Source organism: Heliconius melpomene, chromosome 21 (genome assembly GCF_056956725.1).
Source record: "Heliconius melpomene rosina isolate 202511_hmr_F chromosome 21, ASM5695672v1, whole genome shotgun sequence".
Lineage (NCBI taxonomy): Eukaryota > Metazoa > Arthropoda > Insecta > Lepidoptera > Nymphalidae > Heliconius > Heliconius melpomene.
Window position 1 is genome coordinate 6,784,858 of NC_140409.1, and position 12,317 is coordinate 6,797,174.

The 12,317-nt window shown below is 31.7% G+C and overlaps 1 protein-coding gene across 11 annotated transcripts in view; it reads right to left on the minus strand.

Moving 5' to 3' along the window:
- Window positions 1–1,028: 1,028 nt before the first annotated feature.
- The window catches only part of LOC146527069 (coiled-coil domain-containing protein AGAP005037), a 115,171-nt gene continuing 103,882 nt past the window's right edge, over window positions 1,029–12,317 (minus strand). For 10 of the 11 annotated variants that reach the window (XM_085206273.1, XM_085206276.1, XM_085206282.1 and 7 more), the window contains one exon: window positions 1,029–5,632. In XM_085206273.1, coding sequence (XP_085062399.1) covers window positions 4,895–5,632 — 738 coding nt within the window. In that variant the 3' untranslated portion in view covers window positions 1,029–4,894. Of the gene's footprint in view, window positions 5,633–5,762; window positions 6,781–12,317 lie in introns of those variants that run through there. The other variant, XM_085206283.1, reaches the window with a different exon arrangement.

The window sequence follows — 12,317 nt, forward strand, 5'->3', positions numbered from 1 at the left end:
ATATAACGAAAATAAATAGAGCTTACAATTTCGTTAGTCTAATAAACTTGCACGGAAGAGTCTCAATAATTTAAAATGCATTGCGACTGATCGTATAGAGAGACGCCGGGCTCGAGGCTGTGGTAATGAGCTTTTCTATGATGCACTTTTGTTTGTAGCAGGAAACAGAAACCATCCGATAAAAAGTTAAGGTAAAAAGTTTTAAGTAAATATAGGGGAAGACAGGCAGGGGGCGGACTAACCCCGTCAGTGGTGAGTCCATTAGCTCTCATGTCCTGCATCACGACATCCAACCCTTCTTTGGGCGTCCGGTAAGTCTCACTTCAGGGGCTGATATAGCAGAGCACTTGCATCCGCGTAACGTGACCAAACCAGCTCAGGCGGTGCTTTTGGAGCTCATCTGCTGCGTCACGGACTCCAAGACTATCTTGAATGTATGTGTTACGATTGTGGTCATACTGTGTTACGCCGTACATCCACCTCAGCATCTTCATTTCCGTGCTGCATGGTATTGCTTTTATAATTGATTTTTTTAAGAGTCACGCAGGGTGCTTTTACGGGAACAGCATAAAAAAAAAATGTATTAGGCTGTGGTTTCATTTAAAGTGGTGCTGACAGAAACACTCTTTACAGCTTAAAAAACCTAAGAAAATACTTTTCTACACCGAGTGCTATAAAATGTGCGAGGCGCTATAAATTGTGCGAGTCTAAACTAGACTAGATTGTTCTAGAATTGACTATAGATATTGATATTGATTATTGAATACAGATCCTGCCTCCATCATCAACCTAAGCAATAAGTGGTTCCAATTTAGATTCCAAGATTTTATTTCACAATTTATTATAGCTCGACTTATAAAACAAGTTAAAATAATCAACCACCTAAAATTATGTTATGTTATCATATGTTTTTATATACTAAAATAATAGAATAGACTTACTTCATTAAATTTTATCGTCATCTGAATAAATAAAAACAATGTTTTAGTAATAACTTAACTGAAACTGGGACAGAAATGAAAGATGCATTCAACTTGACGTGTATATATTTAATTCCACATTAAAACATTTGAAGCTAATTTGGTATTAACCTATGTAAATAAAGTAAAAGTTTACAGTTAAATAAACACAAATAATTAATATTAAAATTATAACATTTTATAACTTAACAGCTTTTAGCTAATATATTGCAAACAACGCAATTAATAATCAATAAAAAATTATACAAATTATTTGCAACTCCAATATATATGAACTTCATGTTTTCGGAAACATTAATTTTACTAAGCAACAAGAAACACAATTTTAAAATAACAAATACCACTCACAAATCTGACAAAATATAATGACTAATATTAATATATAAAAATAAATTTTTGATACACTAATAAAAAATATAAAATAAACGTTAAATAATAAAAGGAATGTAAAAAATACAGTTTTACAATTCCTAAGCTAGATCTTGAACGTTGACATGGGTACACAAACTCTTATCGAAACGCGACAGCAGATGCTGGTACAAATGTCACAAATTTGTATTACATATTCTATTACTATTTTGTTTGTATTTAAGTTTTTTTACGTATTTTTATGTGTGCAGTATGGAAAATAAATGAATTCTAAAATCATCAAAGGTCAAATCCTCGTATAGTGAACAAAAGTATACTTTTGTTCCTAAATCAGTCGATAGAGAGCAATAACTCATTGGCACTTAAATACAAAAGTTTGAAAGTTATACACCTTAAATGTCATTTAATGAACCTAGTGTCGATTTTAGTGAATCTAAGATAATTTTACGTTGTTTCATCTGATGCTACGAAAACCAAACACTGCTGATATTTATTATCTTGGAATGAAACGTAAACGTGCATGTTCTTCTACAACATAGGTATGTTATATAAAAACTAATACATACTTAATATACCAATAATATAAGTCATATATTCTAATATTCATCTACTATATATATGGTGTTGTAAGTGTATTTATATTTATTCATTCAATAATTCAATAATTTGAAAACATTAAAAAAAGTAATAGTAAAATAACATTGTATCGATAATAAATAAATATTTTTATTACAAATGTCCAGTGTCTGGATACGTGTTACTAAATGCCATTCTGTTACCACGACGATCGCAATACCTACCTACCTACATGTTACCAACAAGTACCTAATGATACCATCTTATATAAAATTTGGATGCAATAAAATAAATAGTGGTGGTGAAAAGTAAATGTGATGTAAATTATTAAATATATATCAATTTTAGGTGTTTCGTAAATTAATTTCTAGGTGCTTTTTAATTGTGCACGTAATATCATAAAATTAATGTCGTTCTTGCGATGCCATGTTTAAATTATTAAGTTATTAAAATATTTTTTATTAAAATAACTTTTTAGTTAATTCGGAAGAGTTTTATAAAAAAAATACTTTATAAAAAAGAATGATATAAAACAGATATTTTCAAATTGTGGCTTTAAGTTCTACAATATAATTAAAAAAAAAAGTGAAGAATAGCCTACCTGACACTCTAAATAGATATACTAACTCAGTAACTCATAAATAAATACATTCATTTAAAATATAAAACTATGTAAATTAAGACTGAGAGACAATTTAATTATGTGACGTAATATCTTCAACAGAATTATTAATTAAAAAACCATATCCGCTATGTGGTTACAATGACATGTATCGCAAAGTTTTGTTTCCATGACATCGCCAGAATTTTTTTAATTTGCGAAACATTAAGAAGCGCACATTAATTTGGCATAAGTTATACATACATACTTTACCTACAGCTAGTTCTAGACTCTATACATTGTCTAATGCAGATATATTTGAGTCTAAAAATAAGAATATTTCAACACATCACTTTATATAACAATATCACTTCTCATTTCATAATTTCAAACGTTTTGACCGCATCTGTGGTTAGCAAATAACATTCGAGAAAACTATAGTAATATTAATGACGGATTTTGAACCGCGAGTATGAGTTTACAAACACAATTATTATTGTACGAGATCGTTTAAATTAAAATTGTTTTTTTATGCACTCAGATGGAAAAAATAAAAATAAATACAATATACAAGAAGGTAACTTTTTTTATCACAGTTAATTAATATCTGTATACATGTTTCGGAAGTTGTTTCGGATAGTTATTTACGTTCGAAATTACTTTCGATGTCGTGTTAGTTCTTCAATTCTACTGACTTATTTTTTATTTATTATTTTTGAATTGATGCAAATTAAGTTAGACTACAAACTTATCTTCACATTATTTCAAAGCTTACCGTCAAAAATATTATATAGTTTGTTAAAGTAAATAACTTAAATTTTCGATACATTTAATTGATAATAGTATCAAGATTCGTTGTGCCAGAACATTTTCAATTATAATAGCGCTAAAGTCAATAATGTGGAGATAAATTAGAATTGAGGAAAATTTTTTGAAGGCGACTAGGATTTGGCACATCATTTAGGGATTCCTAATGTTATAGTAAAATATTTAAAGTTTATGGTCTAGAGCAGGTTAAATATTAAGTTATACAAGATATTCGTTATATACAGTATAAAGTGTGTATAGAGTAGGAGAGAAAAGTACTACAATTCTTATATATTTAAGCTAATGGTAAGTCGGGGAATAATATGTAAACGTTCCTTCGTAGCTTGCAGTGTAATGGTTTTACTAATATCAGTCAAAAGTGATTTTAATATGTACTATGTAGGAACGAAACATTTCAATCATAATATTTTTCTCGGTAAATTTAATATGCGACGACTGGCGTGGCTACGGTAGAACGATATGAGTACGTTGCGTTAGGGGATATCTACTGATATTTGCAAGCAGATAATGTAATTTCTATTTTAAGTACATTGTGTATCCGGAGTAATCTGATAATATAATTGTAGAAACATATCGATCAAGTGGGAGTTGGACTCGACCACCGGGGGTTCCGTATAATTTTCACGATTTTATGTCAACGGGAAATACCCTATAGGGTTTGATTACGCGATGAATAAAGTTCCCTCATTCTATACAAAATGAACTACAATTATAGAGATTTTATGAAATATTTATAAATTTTTACTTTTCAGATTTTGCCCTTTATATATATTGTAAGTTTTCATTTTGTACCAAATTTCATAATGGTTGGCTCACGGGAAGTAATATATAATAGGTTTTGATTACGCGGCGAATGTCAGCTTGATACCTTCACGGAATTTTGAGATTAATTGTCGTTAATGGACAACAAAGTAATCCTATAAGAATTCAGTTTTTCCTTTTGAGATACGGAACCCTAAAAAATATTCTAAAATTCCACCCAAGTAAATACACGCGTAACGCATATTTCGAAGGTAAACTAATAAAAGAGTTTCATTATGTGCTTGCAAACGCTATACAGTATCATTTAAACGGCATATTTAATGTTATTAATATCTTTATATACTATAGGGTAACAGTAACACCATCGATAAGCTATTTATATTTGACATTGATTTTTTTATTATTTTTTTTAATATTTTATCTCATTAGTGATATGAGGTTCATTTATCCGGTAAACTTGCCGTGTTGTTGTCTTTAGAGGCTAGTTCAGTTTAAGGGTTCAATAAGCGTTGGGAATGAAGGGCAAGCATGTCAACACTACTGTTGGCAATGCGCAGGTAATGTTGGCTCTTGTACTCATTAGTACTACTTGTCGTAAGTTTATCATAAATAGATAACAAAACATTAAAAGTATTACGAACATCGAACATATTCTAAGAGTGTAACAATAGGGTTATTTCATCACCATTACACTCTGTAAAATCCTTAGTGTACAAAATATCTAAGTAAAAATATAAACGTAAGTAACTTAGACAGATATAAAGGAGAGTTTTCGCGGTCACAGTATGTCAGTCTCATAAACTTTGTTAGTTGTTGCGACAGTGTCGGACCCCTTCAGCTGCGGGCTAGGTAAGTCAGATGTCACTTCGTTTCCTGCTGTATCCGAATCGGCAGCTAAGTGCGTCATACTCCCAGAAATACTCGCGGGAGCTAAGTTTAAATTCATTTTTGTGAGTAGATTGGATTCACTTCCTGTCTTTTTAAGATCTGGTTGCGCATTCAGCGGCAGGGCGGGTCCGCTACGTTGTATCATTTGCAGACGGGCGTACTGCTCCTGGAGCGCCTTCTGCTTCTTTAGCAACTCCTGGTGCCGCTGTTCCAGGAGCGCCTGGCGGGAGTCGGGCGGCGAGGTGGGCGAGGTCGGGGAGGCGGGCGAGGTCGGGGAGGCGGGCGAGGCGGGCGAGGCGAGGGGCGAGCGCGAGGTGGTGCGCGGCGGAGGCGGCGGTGGCGGTGGCGCGCGGCGTACGGCCAGCGCCAGCAGCTCGGGATGGCGCTCGGGCACGGGGGGCTTGGGCGGGTGCTGGCCGCGCGCGCGCACTGGCGGTGACGCGTCCGTGTCGCTGCCGCTGGGGTAAGAGTGCAGGCGGCGCAGCGGGCCCTCCTGTTGGCCGCGCGCGCCCGCGCCCGCGCCGCGCTCCGGGGGCTTGGAGAAAGTCTGGAGCTCGTCTAGTAGCGCATCGAGGGCGTTCTCTGGCCGCAGGTCACCTCCTCGACCAGGGGCTCGCCCGACGCAACCCTGTGTATCATTTCGACCAATTCTAACTTTGCCCGATGAGCTTCGTGATCGCCGACAGTGATGTTGCAATTTTATAATATTTTGTGTCGATTTAAGAATCTGAAGGAGTAAAATTGCAGCAAGACTGTGCATTTAGAATACAGAAAACACATATGACATTTAGCAACAATCATTCAAGTAAAGAGATCCATTAAGAACACTCAGTATTAACAGTCATGTCTAAATGTCTTAATGCGACCACAACCATTCAAAAATAAAATAAATAGAAAATAACATAAAAGGCGATTGCCATTTTTTGTCATTAAATATGCATGCTAAAATTAATCAAATAATATTTTATTTAAAATATCAATTCTATGGTAAAGTAGTATTACAGTTACATTAATTAATATTTTATGACAAAAAATGTGTTGAGCCTATGATTTATGATAAAGAATCGTTGTGACGGTATTATCTGGATAGGTCGTATAGGCGAAGAGATGAATGAAATAACTTTCGTTCTATGTATATAGATATATATTTGTATATTTTATGGATTGAGTTAGTGAATATATTATACATATAATGTAAACGATGGTATAAATTACATTTTTAAATAAAATATTGTTTCTCTTAACAATTGTGATGATTTTGCCATTAGTTAAAATTTCCTGTTATGTTCATGATGCTAAGTCTGTCTACTGATCCAAAGCTATATTAAATTTATTTTTTCTATAAAACTAAAATAAAAGCTTACGTGTACTGCCTTCTACGAATTACTTTGATAATTTTTTGAAAGTGCGAAATATACAAGAATTTAATGCTGTTTTTATGAACGTTTCAAAGCAAGAATTGTTTAAAAGAAATTACCTGTTTTCCAGATGCGAGGGTTAGTCATTTCCTATTCGATTATTAAAGTTTCTCAGGTGGTAAGGATGTCGGGGGTATCGTAAGACATTCACAATAATTTAACTAGTTTATAGTGTAGGTGTCAAATGTTGAGTGCAAAAATGGTAACTGAAATAAGTAGTCAAAAAGCGTTAAGTACTAATTAATATAAGGCTGGAAAATAGAAATCGAAACTTATGAAGGGAAAACAGTCTGAGAGGCGTATAGTAAATTTAATGGGTTCCAGGGGTTTGTGAGCTGCTTCTGCAATCGAGAACGAGCTGCAACAAAAATAAAAACAGCAGGATGCACAAACTATTATGAAGCCAATCAATCGTACTAATATCATGCGTCTCATAAAAATTCTAGAATTAGTACTTAAAGACGTAGATGAGTGAATTTTCTACTTTTCATAACTTTTTTATGGATACACTTTATTGTGTAAAATAAGTAACAGTTTTTTTTTATAAGAAAACCCACTCATTCAAGTAAATTTTTAGAAAAGAAAAGTATGAAGTCTCGATTACGAAATCATGTCTAATTTTATTTTTATTTTAATATTGTAAATTGTTATTATTCCTTATGATATAACAACATACCTATACACAAATATCCAGATACCTTCTTTTCGTTGTTAAACGATAGCAAATTTACTTTGAACATAATTTCTATTTTAGTATTAAAACAACACCGAAACTGTAATCCACAACTATAATTATAATAAGACATGATCAAATTAATAATAATAATTAATATATGCCTATAACTAAAAACAAAAATTTCAATGAATATATGAATAAAAAGTATTAGAAGAACATAGTTTTGCAAAAGTTTCACAAATAGCAAACAGTGGCGTCATGCGTCAGGTCTAACCCATCTCTTGAACATGCTTCGAAGTTCTAGAGCCTTGCGCCAGATAAAAAGGCACCAATAATCAAGTACAAAAAGGTTAAGTAAAACTTTTATATATTAGCAATTTAAAATGATTGATACACTCTAACAACTTTCAACTTCCGTCGTGTCGGTTAATCGTTACGTACCTTGCACCGGGCAGAATCCAACTCTCCTGATTGTATTATATTGCAAAATAATTAAAATTAATACTTACTATTAATGCAAAAGCATGACGATTCGGGGCACATGATATGTATGTGTTATACTGATTTAGACAGAAAATTAATGAACATAATAAGCAAGTAAGACAGGAAGCTGAAAGTCATCTGGGGCCCTTTTATTATTGGCCTTCGTGTTTAAAGTTAAGCGAAGTAGAACCCGTGGATATGGCATTGAATGTTTATTGTAATATTAATGTTCCAGAATGCCATCTGCACAGATAATTATTTGGAAATAGTTTAGTATTTAAACTTGAAATATATGTAAGCATGCGTACCGATTTTGTCAATACTGTCTGAACTGGAAAAAATATGCAAAACCTCTATAAGTAGATGTATTGTGTTATAGCGACTTCGCTTACAATATTTCTAAAGCATATTGTGCCACTGTGCACCTTCATGCCTACATAAAGATAGCTCTGTGTTTATTTACACAAGAAAAGATGAATACCGAAATAAATTATATATTAATAAAAGTAAAACGTGTAATGAAAATATACAAATAAATGATTAAAACGTATTTAATGAATAATAATAATAATAATAATAATAAAAGATTAATAATATTAATAATTATGGATATATTACGAAGAGTTTTATTACTCGTTAATAACAATAGCTTCTTTGAAGTATTGGCTCTGTCTCCAGGCGAACTGACGCGTTCACGGAAAAAAGATGATGAAATTTATCATTAAAATAGAAATTTTCAACACTGACACATCGGAAGTAATAAACATCATCAACAATACATCGAAACAACAGTATTTCTAAGGATCAACCAAGTATTGCAGTTGACAAGGAATCATTCCCACTGTATCTCTTTCGTTGATCTGCTAAACCTTGCAGTGGTATTTTTTATAAGAAATATTAGTTTTAAATATATTCAGGTATAGAATACCGGTATCGGTACTCTTCTATACGGCCACTTATCAAATGTCACGACAGTGGACTAGCCACCGTGTAGAATATTCTATAATAATCATAATATATCATATTATTAAAATGATATAACAGTATAGTAAAAAAGTAATAGTACAGAAGGTTCAACATGTTGTTCGGCATCTATAGAGAGATTAAAAAAATATTTCTTTCTATATTAAAATTGGCATTATTTTCCGATGAATAAAAATGCAACATTGTGGATGGTGCTTTGGTTGCAGGAGATGTGCAAAAGAATTTAAAACATTCGAAGTATTCTGCATTTTCGTGGTTGGCGTCATACTCTGTCATCACAATTATATTATTCAAGTTGGTTTCAGATGAACTGAAATACTGTCTGCCTAAAAGAGTTTGTTATGGCAACTTTAATTAATTAACCGCGGCTTCGCCCGCTAAAACACGAAAGCATTCGTGTTTTTATATATGTATAGAGACTCAAACGCGGCCTCGCCCACTCAAACTTATTTCTACGTTATAGTCATAGCATAATATATATATATATATATATATATATATATATATATATACATACATACATATATATATAATATCTCTAAGAATATGTGTACAACGTTTCATGATAATCAGTTCAAACGTTTTGGCGTGAAAAAGTGGCGTACAAACTTACATTCACATTTATAATATTAATATGATAATTAGTATTAGTATGATATGAAGTATGATAATAAATCTACGTTACAAATACGCTATATTAAGTAAGCCTGAGAACGGAGTGTCTTATCACTCTCTATCTCACTTCTCTCAGTAGATGCTACAATAAGCAGGATTATTGGTATTGTTTGTATTTATTAAACACAAACAATTGTATTTATTATACATTGTAGTGTCCCAATATTAACGCAAGATTTAATTTAAAAAGAAAACACATTAATTAATATTAAGATTGTAATTTTTTTTATTGATTCATAAGCTATATAAGATGTAGGATTATTATGGAATAAAACATCGGGTAAATAACATTCATTGATTTGCTGCACATACACTCTTTTGTCCAAATTTTTGACAACTTCTCTGCATAATTTGTGACTGAATGTCGTTGATGCAGTATTTATTTAATTTTGTCTGTAATGCTCTTGACTTTAAATAACCCCCTAAAAAGGAACCTAATGTTGTAAGACCACTTGAATTAAGGGAAGAGTTCACCATTTCTAGGGTCCCATACCTTAAAAGAAAAAACACCGGTCATTTGACGGACTACCGAGGGTTCCATACTAATTTGAGGATTACAAGTCAACGGGAAGTACAATTTATAAAAATTTTAAGACTCTGTTAATAAGTTACACGTGTCTCTGTTAATGTTTAATGTCAATATTCATATGTTAGTTAATAAGTGACATAAGTTTGTAATAGTTTTCATCTGTAATATAAATATAATTTTCATTTTTCGGTTTTTTTTCTTTTATGCAAGTTCCCGCTCATTTGATGCTCAAATATCATAATTGTAGGTCTACGGGAAAAGGTGATAATTACGCGATGATTAAAGTCGACAAATTTAAGTTAACAGGCGTATGCATTCATTATGTATAGTGAAATGATAAACAAAAAAACAAATATAAACTTGTAATGATTATTTTTGATAAAATATCTACCATGCCAAATTACATCTCGTGCCAAATTTCATAACTGTAGGTCTATGGGAAGTACGCTATATGTTTTGTTTACGCAGTGAACTCCATACAAAATGCAACATGACGACGTATAAACGCTCGTATCTTTTCATTGCGTTGAAAAGCCAATTTTTTTCTGTACACCAACAGACCTAAATATTGATATTAATTTAAGCTCTATATGGTACTGATTTGAGTAGAAATATATAAGTACTAGCGGACGCGCGCAGCTTCGCTTGCGTATTTAAGGGTGAATTCTAATTACCCATGAAACATGTGTTCAATGAAATATTTTTAAGAGTCTAAATTTCAAATTTTATAAAAATCGGTGGCGATTTAAAGATTTTTCGATACAAACTTTCAACCCCTATTTCACCCCTTTAGGGTTACATTTTTTAAAAATCCCTTCTTAGTGGATGTCCAGATTACGAAAGTAAACTTTTGTCCAAATTCCACGTTTCTACGCACAGCGGTTACGGCTGTGCGTGCGTCTTACCTCAGTCAGTGAGGACAAGTCCTTTTATATATATAGATATTGTAAGCAAACTCGAAAAAAATAGGGTAGTTGTAGGTGAAAAAGACTACAATAGCAGTGAAATTGTGAAATTTCACATTTTTTTCAATTGTGAAACATGTGACTTAACGCCGATTTATTTTTTGATTTTATGTGTTTCATTTTGTTTTCTAAAATCATTAACCATTTCTTATTTCCAATAATATCATACAAAATATACTACACACTTATACTATATTAACTTATATTTGTTGTTTATTTTATGTATATAAAATGAGTAAATACGCACGCAAATTTAAGTTTGTAAACTTTAACCTATAACTATAAATTGGTATGGAACCCTTGGTGGAGAAGACCGACTCGTAATTAACCGTTTTACATAATTATTTTTTAAATTTGCAATGTACTGCAAGATGGCATCAAAATCAAATCTTGTGTTGATTGTAGGACACTATATATTAGAAAAATAAATAATGAGAATGACAGAGAATGACTCAAATTGTTGATAATAAAATTTTGATATATGCCAATTTCATTTAAGCTTATGTTAAAACGCACTTACGAAACATAAGTTTAGAGAATATAAAAAAATTGTGCCGAATTGGTTATAATCAGAATACAAAAAAAAAACAATAAAAAAAAATCGAATCAGTCTATATAATCCTTAAATGACAGGGTAAGAAACTATAAGTCTACATTAAACTAAAGAAGAAGCGCCCAAATTACCACTATAGTAAGTAAGAAATTTGAATTGTAAATAGCATTAGATAGCAAGATAAACGTTACAAGATTAAGCTACTAAGGAATAAGTAAATAACAAAAAGAATACGTGCTTTATATTTCAAAGAACAAATCTGGGTAACGGACATAACATGTGGCTAATAATTCTATAAGCTTCTCGGGTTGAATCAAAATAAAGAAATAACCTGTTATATAGTAACGATTACTCCGCAAAATATAAAACGAAGTTCCGGAAAAAAATGCAAATTTTAAACCTTTGGCAAACCTGCAATTGTTAAGCGGTTAAATGATTGTTTTATTTAATTTAATTTTATAAGAATGCTGTAAGCCTGACGCTTTCAATATCTAAAATACAACTTTTGTATAAATTAAAAGAAGAAAATTTACGGTATCATAGTCGTAACTTCGAAATAGAATCAAATTAAAAACATATATTAAAATGAAAATAAATATTAAAATATATATTTTTTTATATATATAAGATACAAATTGTACATACACTTCGCAACATGTTATACAATAATACGTAATGAAGTCTTTTTCAAGTTAATTTGTTATACCCAATGCGTTGTAACTTAACAGTTAAACGATATAAAAGATATTATATATTTAAAAAATATGAATATAAAGATTATCATACGCATCAAATTATCAATATTATATTTCAAAATCATACTTTTGAATTTGGTATGTACCAAATTCGTGTTATTTAATACCTGAAATTCACACTTCAAATTCTTCTAAGTTGCAAAAATTTTTATGGCAACAAAGCAAAGTCCGGCGTTGAGTTCTGTAGCTCAACACACAATGCCTCGAGAATTCGGCGGATATTAGGGAACCGTCAGGTTGAAAATTTAATGAAATGAATTGAATTGAAAATTGAA